The 13,858-nt window shown below is 46.2% G+C and overlaps 1 protein-coding gene across 3 annotated transcripts in view; it reads left to right on the forward strand.

Moving 5' to 3' along the window:
- ces2b (carboxylesterase 2b) overlaps positions 1-13,858 on the forward strand; it is a 74,520-nt gene that overhangs the window by 24,857 nt on the left and 35,805 nt on the right. For all 3 annotated transcript variants that reach the window (XM_084169147.1, XM_084169149.1, XM_084169148.1), the window contains 12 exons: positions 30-107; positions 203-350; positions 530-676; positions 793-865; positions 1,166-1,345; positions 3,307-3,507; positions 3,783-3,921; positions 9,266-9,399; positions 10,468-10,621; positions 10,908-11,012; positions 11,179-11,280; positions 13,032-13,175. In XM_084169147.1, the coding sequence (XP_084025273.1) occupies positions 30-107; positions 203-350; positions 530-676; positions 793-865; positions 1,166-1,345; positions 3,307-3,507; positions 3,783-3,921; positions 9,266-9,399; positions 10,468-10,621; positions 10,908-11,012; positions 11,179-11,280; positions 13,032-13,175 (1,605 nt within the window). The remainder of the gene's footprint in view (positions 1-29; positions 108-202; positions 351-529; positions 677-792; positions 866-1,165; positions 1,346-3,306; positions 3,508-3,782; positions 3,922-9,265; positions 9,400-10,467; positions 10,622-10,907; positions 11,013-11,178; positions 11,281-13,031; positions 13,176-13,858) is intronic.

A 13,858-nucleotide genomic window follows, 5' to 3' on the forward strand; every position in this document is an offset into this window, starting at 1 on the left:
ACAAGTAATAATGTGTTTTCTTCCCATAGTTATTTGCTCCTCCAGGTTGGGAGAATGGAGTGGACCGGGTGAAGGTCATGCCCATTATGGCCATGTTCTACCCTGATGTGAGACAAAAGCACACCATCACTCAGATGATATTGTCTAACTACTGATTACAATACATGCTGTGGCTACACTGAATGGTTGTTGTCTCCTTCAGCCCAAGGATCAGTGGATAACTGAGCTGATAGCAGATGAATACCTGGGAACCTCTGGAAATCGGGTGAAAAACCGTGATGGGTTCACTGAGCTGGTTGGGGACATTATGTTTACCATTCCTGCCCTTCAAACAGCAAACTTCCACAGAGGTAAGAGCACTATTTTAGGGCCAATAGAGTTCAGCATTAGGACTGGTATATCAGACACTAGACCTACTTCAGAGGTTTTCTCACAAAGCAATCACATTCTGAGGTCTTTGTACAGAAATCAAGTTTATTTCCAGAGAGGCCAATTCACCTTAATGTTACTGTCTTATCCCACACAACAGATGCAGGTGTGCCTGTGTACCTGTATGAGTTCCAGCAAACTCCCAGCATGCTTAAGAAGATGAGGCCGAGTTTTGTTGGGTCTGACCACGGAGATGAGCTTATGTTTGTTTTTGGATCCTGCTTCACATCACATGTTATAATGGATGGTAAAGGAATAATCTACCAATTCTACATGGACTACCCCTGATTTTTCCATAAATACTGAATATATTACAAGCACTCACCCCCAACTACTAACTAACTCTGGAATTGTTTATCTCAGTCTTGTGTACAGAGGAAGAGGAACAACTAAGCAAAATCATGATGAGTTACTGGGGTAACTTTGCTCATACAGGGTAGGGAACTGTTCTCCACCAGCAGTGGAAGCTGGTGGGGGGAGCTATAGGAGGACGGGCTCATTGTAATGGCTGGAATGGAATTACTGGAACGGAGTCAAACGTGGTTTCCATATGTTTGATCTGTTTGATACCGTTCCAATTATTCCATTCCAGCCATTGCAATGAGCCCGTCCTCCTATAGCTCCTCCGACCACCCTCCACTGTCCACCAGTTTCCAGAACATATCTGTAGAACCAAATTAATATGTAGGAACAGTGTATCATTCACAATTGTGTGTGTGTGTGTGTGTGTGTGTAGGTCTCCTAACGGGGCTGGCCTGGTTCATTGGCCACAGTACGGACCAGAAGGAGATTACTTGGGTATTGGGCTGGAGCAGGTACCTGGTCAACACCTGAAGAGGGACCGCTTCACCTTCCTGACACAGACTGTTCCTGAGAAACTGCGCTTGGGTCGAGAGAAGATGGAGCACAGTAATCTGTAGGGTGCCACTATTTTATTTATGGTTAATTTACTGTATATCAGGGAGACGCAGGATGGCTAATGTGAATTAGATTTTGGAGCAATATGACTCCACTGAGAGGTGTCGGCAGCTGGGGCTATCTTTTCCACTGGGGGCATATTAATATTAAACTTTATTCATTTATTGTATTCCCTGATCCAAACAGACACCATACTGGAATGAATAATTGTATTACTTATAGGGATAGTTCACCTAAATTACAAAATGACATATTGGTGTTTTTATATGCTGACTAGACCGGGCACGCACATGCGCTATTGCACGCATGTTGATTTTGTCCATCCACACTATTTTAATTTTATTTTTTTAGTCATTTAGCAGACGCTCTTATCCAGAGCGACTTACAGGAGCAATTAGGGTCAAGTACCTTGCTCAAGGGCACATCGGCAGATTTTTCACCTAGTCGTCTCTGGGATTAGAACCAGCAACCTTTCGGTTACTGGTACAATGCTCTTAACCACTAAGCTACCTAGACGCGATCAGGACACGCAGGTTGAAATATCAAAACGAACTCAGAACCAACTATATGAATTTGGGGACAGGTCGAAACACATGAAACATTAATGGACATTTAGCTAGGTAGCTTGCTGTTGCTAGCTAATTTGTCCTGGGATATAAACATTGGGTTGTTATTTTACCTGAAATGCACAAGGTCCTTTTTTTCTGGAACTTTGTAGAATTTTTACCTATTTTGAGTCACACAAAATCGTGTGTTCTCTACTCCAACAATTAATCCACAGATTAAAGGGGAAACCTAGTTAGTTTCTAGTAATCTCTCCTTCAGTCTTCTTCTTCTGTGGACTTAATATGGCGGTTGGCAACCAACTTTGACTGGAGTGTGGACCTCAGTTCATCTTTCAGTCACCCACGTGGGTATACAGTACCAGTCAAAAGTATGGAAACACCTACTCATTCCAGGGTTTTTCTTTATTTTTACTATTTTCTACATTGTAGAATAATAGTGAAGACATCAAAACTATGAAATAACACATATGGAATCATGTAGTAACCAAAAGAGTGTTAAACAAATCTAAATATATCACACAGAAAAATACAATATAAAATTATATGAAATAAAAGTTACAAATAATTAAAGAGCAGCAGTAAAATAACAATAGCGAGGCTATATACAGGGGGTACCGGTACCGAGTCAATGTGCGGGGGCACCGGTTAGTCGAGTTAATTGAGGTAAATGCTAGAAAGTTAGCATTTGGAGATATTGGCCAGGTAAGAATGAACCAAAATCATGACTTAATCCTCTTGGTTCCCTTGTACTCATGGGGGTCATGTGTGGCTCAGTTGGTAGAACATGGCACTTGCAATGCCAGGGTTGTGGGTTAGATTCCCATGGGGGACCAGTACGAAAAAGTACAAAAATGTATGTACTCACTACTCTAAGTCGCTCCAGAGTGTCTGCTAAATGTAATTTTTGATTTAACTCATAAGGCATCTACCAGGGCTCTTAAAGATGCAGTCAGGGATCTTAACCACTTACAAATTCTTAACATATCATACGAATTTCCAATAAATAAATACAATTTTCACAGGATGTAACAAATCATATGAAATGGATGACATAGTACACAATTGTGCACAATGTTTGGCTTGTGAGCACTACTTTCAAAACTACTGGCTGAAATTATACAAAACCTCTGGAACATCACTTTAAGCCAACTCTTTTCAACCAGAGGGCTTTCATTCCTGTAGAATGGAGCATCTGTAGTAGTTTTTTTGCCTTCTCTGCTTTCTTTTTGCTTGTAGGTTGTAGTCCATTGCCTGTCTTGTTATATTTGTGGGTTTTCTGAATGTGAATGTATTTGCCTCTGTCATTGCCTCCCACTTTCAGTTGTTTCCTTCCCTCTATAGAACGTCATTCAGAGTTATCGTAAAACAATGTCAACTGGTGATTTCTCCACAGACCAAAAACTGGGCCGGTGGTCCAGACCAAACTGGGGGGTCTGAGAGGGCAGTATGTGAGCGTAAAGGGGAAGGAGATGGTGGTGCAGGCCTACTTGGGCGTGCCGTTTGCCAAACCACCTATTGGCCCCCTGAGACTGGCCCCGCCCCAGCCTGTGGAGGGATGGGAGGGAATTAGGGACGCCACCCAGCAGCCTCTCATGTAAGACCCAACAAGGTCACAAACAAACCATTAATATCAAGTTCCTGGTCATTTGAATAAGGGTTAGATAAACAATGAGATTGAATACAATCAATAAATACAGTGAGGCAAGCTGAATGCGCACAACTGAATTCTGAAAGCTTAACCTGTCTCGAGCAATGCTTTGCCATAAAGAAGACACAATTCAAATAATTATATTGGTTGTGTTGTAAATTAGTTTATTTAACACAAATCTGATTAAATTTGGACTTCTCAATGAGTTTTATGTTTTTCAGGTGTCTTCAAGACAGACAAATTACAGTAGACCTTTTCTCCAATGTGTCCTTGACAGTGGATATCCCAGAGGTGTCAGAAGATTGTCTTTACCTCAACATTTACACCCCGGTTAAACCTGCTGAGAATACCAAGCTTCCTGTAAGTAGACACCTATGGCCAACATAAGTGTGAGTGTGTCACGGTACACTAGTGGATGTGGTGGTAAAGTCAGGCGCAGGACACAGCGGATAAGTCCAACGACTTTACTGAGACTCAAATATGATAATAAAAAAATAAATGGCCTCGAAACACACAGGAGGCAAAGAATACGCGCAACGCGTAAAATACACAAATGCAAACAGGTACCGACCAAAGACAAACGACAGGCGGACAACAACACACAACTCCAAAACATAACACAGGGAAACTTATAGGTGACATAATCAGGACAGAAAACGAAACAGGTGCACTAAACTAGACATGACCAAACAAACATCGAAACATCAAACGGTGGCAGCTAGTACTCCGGGGACGACGAACGCCGAAACCTGCCTGAACAAGGAGGAGGGGCAGCCTCGGCGGTATTCGTGACAGTACCCCCCACTTGATGCGCGGCTCCAGCCAGGAGGACGCGGAGCAGGGCACGTGGGATGGTTTCGGTGGAACTCCGTCAGGAGGGAGGGATCTAAGATATCCCTCCTAGGCATCCAGCACCGTTCCTCTGGACCGTACCCCTCCCACTCCACGAGACCCCCCATCCGACGTCTCGAATCCACGATGGACCGGACTGAGTACGCCGGAGCCCCCTCGATGTCCAGTGGGGGCGGGGGAGTCTCTCTTATCTCACAGTCCTGGAGTGGACCAGCTACCACCGGCCTGAGGAGAGACACATGGAACGAGGGGTTAATGTGATAATCATTAGGCAGTTGTAACTTGTAGCATACCTCGTTCAATCTCCTCAGGACTTTAAATGGCCCCACAAACCGCCGACCCAGCTTCCGGCAGGGCAGGCGAAGGGGCAGGTTTCGGGTCGAGAGCCAGACCCGATCTACCGGTGCATACACCGGAGCCTCACTGCGGTGGCGATCGGCGCTCGCCTTTTGCCGCCTGACAGCCCGCTGCAGATGGACATGCGCAGCGTTCCATGTTTCCTCCGAGCGCCGAAACCACTCATCCACCGCAGGGGCTTCGATCTGGCTCTGATGCCAGGGTGCCAGGACCGGCTGATAACCCAGCACACACTGAAAAGGCGGAAGATTAGTAGAGGAGTGGCGGAGTGAGTTTTGGGCTATCTCTGCCCAGGGGATAAACCCCGACCACTCCTCCTGCCGGTCCTGGCAATAGGACCTCAGAAACCTACCCACATCCTGGTTTACTCTCTCCACCTGCCCATTACTCTCAGGGTGAAAACCTGAGGTAAGGCTAATCGAGACCCCCAGACGTTCTATAAACGCCCTCCAGACTCTAGAGGTGAACTGGGGACCCCGATCAGACACTATATCCTCAGGCACCCCGTAGTGCCGGAAGACGTGAGTAAACAGGGCGTCGGCAGTTTGTAGGGCTGTAGGGAGACCTGGCATAGGAATGAGACGGCAGGCCTTAGAAAACCGATCCACAACGACCAAGATCGTAGTGTTCCCCTGGGAGGGGGGAAGGTCCGTGACAAAATCCACCGATAGGTGAGACCACGGCCGTTGTGGAACGGGTAGGGGTTGTAACTTCCCTCTGGGCAGGTGTCTAGGCGCCTTACACTGGGCGCACACCGAGCAGGAGGAAACGTAAACCCTCACGTCCCTAGCTAAAGTGGGCCACCAGTACTTCCCACTAAGGCAGTGCACTGTCCGACCAATACCAGGATGACCAGAGGAGGGTGACGTGTGAGCCCAATATATCAGTCGATCACGAACCTCGAGCGGCACGTACTTCCGTCCCTCTGGACACTGTGGGGGAGTAGGGTCGGCACGTAACGCCCGCTCGATGTCTGCATCGACCTCCCACACCACCAGTGCCACCAGACAAGACTCCGGAAGTATGGGAGTGGGCTCAATGGACCTCTCCTCTGTGTCATATCGTCGGGACAGGGCGTCTGCCTTAGCGTTCTGTGACCCTGGTCTATAGGTGAGCTTAAATACAAATCGGGTAAGAAACATGGCCCACCTAGCCTGGCGAGGGTTCAGTCTCCTCGCTGCCCGGATGCACTCCAGGTTACGATGGTCAGTCAGAATGAGAAAAGGGTGTTTAGCCCCCTCAAGCCAATGCCTCCACACCTTCAGGGCTTGAACCACCGCTAGCAGCTCCCTGTCCCCCACGTCATAATTGCGCTCCGCCGGACTGAGCTTCTTAGAATAGAAAGCACAGGGGCGGAGTTTGGGTGGCGTACCCGAGCGCTGAGACAATATAGCACCGATCCCCGCTTCGGACGCATATACCTCAACTTGGAACGCCAAAGAGGGATCCGGATGTGCCAGCACCGGAGCCGAGGTGAACAGGTCCTTCAGATGTCTAAACGCACTGTCCGCCTCAGCCGACCACTGCAGATGCACCGGGCCCCCCTTTAGCAGGGAGGTGATGGGAGCTGCTACCTGTCCAAAGCCCCGGATAAACCTCCGGTAGTAATTGGCAAAACCCAAGAACCGCTGCACCTCCTTTCACCGTGGTGGGAGTCTGCCAATTACGTACGGCTAAAACACGGTCAATCTCCATCTCCACCCCTGACGCGGACAACCGATGTCCCAGGAAGGAGATGGACTGCTGGAAGAACAGACGTTTCTCCGCCTTCGCATACAGGTCATGCTCCAACAGTCTACCAAGCACCCGACGCACCAGGGACACATGCTTCGCTCGTGTAGCGGAGTATATTAGAATGTCATCAATATACACCACTACACCCTGTCCATGCAAATCCCGGAAAATCTCGTCCACAAACGATTGGAAGACTGAAGGAGCATTCATTAAACCGTATGGCATGACGAGGTACTCATAGTGACCCGAGGTGGTACTGAATGCTGTCTTCCACTCATCTCCCTCCCTAATGCGCACCAGGTTGTACGCGCTCCTGAGATCCAATTTTGTGAAGAATCGCGCCCCGTGTAATGACTCCATCATACTAGCAATCAGAGGGAGAGGATAGCTGTATTTGATTGTAATCTGATTGAGACCACGGTAATCAATACACGGGCGTAAACCCCCATCCTTCTTCTTCACAAAAAAGAAACTTGAGGACGCAGGGGAAGTGGACGATCGTATGTATCCCTGTCTCAGAGATTCGGTGACGTATGTCTCCATAGCCGCCGTCTCTTCCTGAGACAGAGGATACACATGACTACGAGGAAGCGCAGCGCCTACCTGGAGGTCTATCGCACAATCCCCCTGTCGATGAGGTGGTAATTGAGTCGCCTTCTTTTTACAGAAGGCGAGTGCCAAATCGGCATACTCAGGAGGAATGTGCATGGTGGGAACTTGGTTCGGGCTTTCCACCGTCGTTGCCCCTACGGAAACACCTACACACCGCCCGACACACTGATCAGACCATCCCTTGAGAGCCCTCTGTTGCCATGAAATGTTGGGGTCATGAGATGTTAACCAGGGAAGCCCCAACACCACGGAAAACGCAGGAGAATCAATCAAATATAACCGTATAATCTCCTCATGGCCCTCCTGCGTCTTCATCTTAAGTGGCGCTGTGACCTCCCTAATCAATCCCGACCCCAAAGGGCAGCTATCTAGGGCATGGATGGGGAAGGGCACATCAACTGGTACAATAGGAATCCCTAATTTATACGTGAACCGGCGATCGATAAAATTCCCAGCTGCGCCTGAATCTACTAGCGCCTTATGCTGGGAGTGAGGAGAAACCTCGGGAAACACAACTTTAATACACATATGCGCAACAGAGAGCTCTGGGTGAGTTGGGTGCTTACTCACCTGGAATGACTCATCAGTGCGCTGCCTACTGCCTCGATTCCTAGGAGACCCTCCCCAGCACCGACCCGCAGTGTGTCCTCTGCGGCCACAGTTGGTGCAGGGGACGACCTCTCTCCTGGTCTCTCTCCTGGTCTCCCTAGCACCAGCACCCCCGAGCTCCATAGGGTTCGGCTTGGAAGTGCTGGGGGATGGAATGGACGGCCTGACTCCGGACGTCCGCGGGTAGCCAACAGGGTATCTAGGCGAATCGACATGTCCACCAGCTGATCGAAGCTTAGGTTGGTGTCCCTGCAGGCCAATTCCTGACGCACGTCCTCCCTCAGGCAACACCTGTAGTGGTCGATGATTGCCCTCTCATTCCATCCCGCGTTGGCAGTCAGAGTCCGGAAGTCCAGTGCGACCTCCTGCGCGCTCCTCTTCCCCTGTCTGAGGTGGAACAGACGCTCACCCGCCGCCTTCCCCTCTGGGGGATGATCGAATACCGTCCTGAAGCGGCGGGTGAACTCCGCATAGTTGACTGTAGCGGCGTCTATTCCCCCCCACTCGGCGTTGGCCCACTCCAGCGCCTTGACGGACAGACAGGAGATGAGGGTGGACACGCTCTCGTATCCCGAGGGCACCGGGTGAATGGTTGCCAGGTAGAGTTCCACTTGGAGCAGGAAACCCTGACACCCGGCCGCTGTGCCATCATAAGCCCTCGGGAGCGAGAGCCGAATCCCACTGGTCCCCGGAGGTGAAGCGATGGGTATAGCTGATGGTGGTGGTATCGTCGGAGGAGGTGTGGGCAAACCTCCTCTTTCCCATCGCTCCATGGTGTTCACCACCCGTTCCATGGCGGTGCCGAGAGCCTGGATCATGGCCGCTTGTTGTGCTACGCGCTCCTCCATTGATCCAGCTGGCACCGCCGCTCCTGCTGACTCCATGTCTAGGTGTGTGATTCTGTCACGCGACGTGTATGCGGTCAGCGAAGTCAAACGCAGGACACAGAGCGGCTGGCAACAGAAATATAGTGCAAAAACAACAAACCTCCAAACAGGGAGGAAAACACAATAACCCGTACACCAAAGCAACTGCCGGAATGACAAAGAACAATCACAAACAATAACCAATGAGAGACAGGGGGTAATATAGGGAATACAATACAACATAATGGGAAACAGGTGTAAACAATAAAGACCAAACAAGACAAACACCGAAACATCGATCGGCAGTAGCTAGTACTCCGGGGACGACGAACGCCGAAGCCTGCCCGAGCAAGGAGGAGGAGCAGCCTCGGCTGAATCCGTGACACATGTTTAGTGGAATACTTGTCAATGTGCAGTGAAGCTGTGCAGGGAAGATGTTTTCATCATTAGTCAAAGCTAATGATAACTGCTAAAAACGTCCAGGTCATCAAAGGCTACAAGTCCACACAGAAGCATAGTTCCCGAAGGGCAATTTGAGTTCAGCATAAAATAAGTTTAAAAATACAAAAAACATGAAACCATATAATACAACATACGTACGATGAGAAGTGCAAAGTGAATCTAAATGCAGCTGGTATTTACTTTTTTCAGCATGTATTGCTTGTGTTTCTCAGGTCATGGTTTGGATCCATGGTGGAGGATTCGCCATTGGCTCTGCATCAACATATGATGGTTCTGCTTTGGCTGCATACCAGGATGTGGTTGTAGTGCTGATCCAATACCGTTTGGGACTGCTGGGGTTCTTCAGGTAAGACTGGAACCATTACAGAACCACACACAATTTGAGATTTTATATAGCCTGGTTATTGTTTTTATTGCGTTACGATTTCCTTATTGTTTAATTTTTTTGTCTTACTTTTTAACTCTGCACTGTTGGGAATGTGCTCATAAGTAAACATTTCACGTTGAAGTCTACACCTGTTTTATTCATGGTATGTGACCAATAAAATCGGGTTTGATTTGATTTGGAAGTACAGTATTTCACGACTAGATGTTATAGATGGTTCCTCACCCTGAAAGTAGTCTATGGGCTGGGAGAAACTGTAATCCATGGTTCCCTTTTCTTTAAACAGCCACAACAAACGTCAGCTAACTTTAGCCTCCGCTAGCTAGAAATCAATGGAAGTGATCAGGACAACCGTGCAATTTTCTAAATGTCATGGTCAAATCAACTTGATTATTTGGTTTGACATTCCGTAAAGGTGATTTGGCCTTTTTTTAACATTGCACGGTTGCCCCTATAAAAGTGTTGGATTCGTAACCTCACTCCTCAGCCTGAAATGTCTCTACTTGCGTTGCTGAACTGCTATTTTTGCCATGGCGCAACTGGCTAAGAACATACTGTAGTGTGATTTTGCGAGGCAGAGGATCCGAGTTCAAGTACCAGTAAGGACTTGTGAGGAAGGAAGCTATACTGTTAAAGGCCCAGTGCAGTCCAAATGTAGGGTTTTCTTGTGTTTTGTATCATATTGAACAACAGCTGATGAAACTAACACTGTCAAAGTGTGATCAGTGTTATTTTCTGATAGTTACTGGTTGAAAATACAATCTACGCAGGACCTTCTACTCATCAGGCTTTGCATGGGTGGAGTTTTGGCTTGCCTGGTGACATGAAGTTTTAATAGACCAATAACAAAGAGAGTTCCAAAGCTCTCTGCCAATACAGCTAGTTTTCAGTTTTCCCCTCCCCACTCAGATCACTCCCAGACAGTCCTAGGAAAATGTTTTTTGGTGTTGTAGTGGTTGCTGCAAGATAGTGTATTTGGAGTCTGCTGTTTTGGGCTCATTTTACTGGTTTCACATCTCTTCCATACAGCACAGGTGACAAGTATGCCCCAGGGAACACGGGACTAATTGACCAGGTGGAAGCTTTGCGGTGGGTCAAGGAGCACATACACAACTTTGGGGGCGACTCCAAGTCGGTCACCATATTTGGAGAGTCTGCTGGTGGAGTGAGTGTATCATTACTGGTGAGGACACACACACACACACACACACACACACACACACACACACACACACGCACAACATATATTCAGCAATTTATGTAAATTGTAAAATATAATGCACTAAACATTTTGTCTAATGTATTTATTGTATCACTTATATTACCAAATAATTTCGTATGAAAATATGTTTCCACAAATACAGTATAATGTATGTATACTATTGTGTGTGTAATATAGTTGTATGTATTGAGAGACATCACTATCTTGAATAGCTTCTTGATTCTTGTTGTGTTTTTTTCATCGCTAGCTTCTCTCTCCGTTGTCTACTGGTTTGTTCCATGGTGCGATAGCCGAGAGTGGTACCGCAGCGATGGACGTGCTCTTCAATCCCAATCCCCTGCTTGTGGCACAGGTACTTTCAAACTTTCTCTCCACCAAACTCAGTACTCTGAGAGAAATAAATAGCATTGCACATATTTAAACAAATGTACTGCCCAATCAATAGTTGTCATCCATCAATCAATGTCCTGATAGTCATTACAACCATGACGATTTATTCTATTGGTCTTGTCTCATAGACGGTGGCAAACATGTCTGGCTGTGAAAGCACCAACACAGAGAAGATAGCATACTGTGTGAGGAAGTTGACCGCTGATCACATTATGAACATTCAAAAACAGGTGAGATATCCTGGACAGTAGCCTATCTTGCCAGCGTTCTAGGTATATCTTTGGAAAGGACATCAATCTTAACATTTGGTTATACTTAGCATCATGCAACATGTATGAATGAGTATAACCATTCCATATAACATGAGAGAGAATGTTTTTTTTTACTTCAAGAGATTTTGCAACTCGCAGTAACAAGCTGAATTGCGAGTACAATTTACAGTGTGAAAATACACTGAGTGTACATTACATTTTAGTCATTTAGCAGACAACTTACAGGAGCAATTAGGGTTAAGTGCCTTGCTCAAGGACACATCGACAGATTTGTCCACCTAGTCGGCTCAGGGATTAGAACCAGCAACCTTTCGGTTACTGGCACAACACTCTTAACCACTAAGCTACCTGCCGCCCTAAGAACATTAAGAACAGCCTCAATTCATCAGTGCATGGACTCTACAAGCGTTCCACAGGGATGCTGGCCTATGTTGACTCCCACAGTCAAGTTGGCTAAATGTACTTTGGATGGTGGACCATTCTTGATACACACGTGAAACTGTTGAGCGTGAAAAACCCTGCAGCGTTACAGTTCTTGACACAAACCGGTGCGCCTGGCACCTACCCTGTCCAAAGGCACTTCAATCTTTTGTCTTGCCCATTCAGCCTCTGAATGTCACACATACACAATACATGTCTCAATTGTCTCAAGGCTTAAAAATCCTTCTTTAACCTGTCTCCTCCCCTTCATCTACACAGATTGAAGTGGATTTAAGTGACATCAATAAGCGATCCTAGCTTTCACCTGGATTCACCTGGACATCTATGTAATGGAAAGAGCAGGTGTTCTTAATGTTTTGTATACTAAGTTTATATTATACTAAAACACAATTAACTAAGTATATCAGCTGTTGAGCAGTTGGCTTGAAAGAAGCTGTTGGGCAGGGCTTGAGCAGAACTGTTGGGCAGGGCTTGAGCAGAGGGGGCATTGATATTACAGCCAGGGTAAAAACCGTCAGTCTGACAGACAGGTCAGGAGCTCTTTATCAGGGCACCTTGCCGCCCAGGACATTCACACTTTGCAATAGCCACTCCTCTGAAGGTATCTAGTCCTCCGTGGACGAAAGCATAGCACCCATCTGGGTGATGCCTTGGCAGCTGAAGTGCCAAAGCACACCATACATCACCCAGGGTCCGTAAAAGTCCCCACTACGAGCCTCATCAGCCTCACACCTCAACACACAGTCCCTATCCTTACAGGAACCGGCAGGTGAAACAAAAACTGTTAGGTGAAACAAAAAAGCCAGTGCTTTATCCAGATGAAATCAGAATTAAAATACATTAGCTAGCTAGCTACACCTGCAACAGTAAGTCAGCATGCATGTTGTGTGTGTGGTCAAAACAGAGATATGAAAAATAAAAAGTTTAATAAAAAATGCAATGAAAACCAAACATAATTAAAATATACGTACAAAACAACCAGCATATTAACATATTCTGCTGTGTTGCCTAGTGAGGTAGATGAACGAAAACACTGAGCCTAGAAATGTCCATAGTGTGACAGGAAATAGGTTTGATGTGGATAGAGATTGCATCATAGACTATAACTGTTTTATGAGCATTAGAAGGTAATATCAGAGATTATGATAACCAACCCCCTTTCATCTGTGGTAATATTTTGTGACCACATTTTCTAGAGGGTCTCTGCTTGTTTGTCATGTCTTGTTGACATGTTTTTCTCACTTTTTATCAATCTTGTCTTTTTAAAGAATCAAATGCTATACTTTGGTGTGACTGTTGACGGGCAGTTCTTGTCCAAATCAGCAATGGAGATTTCCCAAAACCATGAGATGCACAAGGTGCCGTTTATGACTGGTGTCAATGACAACGAAGTTGGCTGGCTTTTAGCAAAGGTGAGTCGATTTTGAAAGACGATTTGAATTTGTTTCAACATTCAATGCTAGATGTTAGGCTGATAAAGATGGTCTCTCCATCATTTTTTCGTCAAACTTTTTTGAGCCTAAGAGGTGTTGGAAAATGTGATTATTGAGTGACACAGGAGAAAGATCATTAGTTAACAAATAGCCTAAAATTAATAGCATTAATAATGTCAAAGTGAAAGCATTCAATGAATCCTAATGGTGAGGAGTGGATATAATCCTGTGACATCCTCAGCTTTAGTGCTCTGCTACAAACACTGAACAACAATATAAACGCAAAACGATAAGGTGTTGGTCCCATGTTTCATTAGCTGAAATAAAATATCCCAGACATTTTCTATATGCACAAAAAGCTTACTTCTCTCAAATTGTGTGCACAAATTTGATTACATCCCCGTTAGTGCGCATTTCTCCTTTGCCAAGATAATCCATCCACCTGACAGGTGTGTAATATATCAAGAAGCTGATTAAACAGCATGATTATTACACAGGTGCACCTTGCGCTGGGCTCAATAAAAAGCCACTCTAAAATGTGCAGTTTTGTCACACAACACAATGCCACAGATGTCTCATGTTTTGAGGGAGCATGCAATTGGCATGCTGACTGCAGGAATATCTACCAGAGCTGTTACCAGAGAATTTAATGTTAATTTCTA

This window comes from Coregonus lavaretus, assembly GCF_964263955.1.
Source record: "Coregonus lavaretus genome assembly, chromosome: 9".
Lineage (NCBI taxonomy): Eukaryota > Metazoa > Chordata > Actinopteri > Salmoniformes > Salmonidae > Coregonus > Coregonus lavaretus.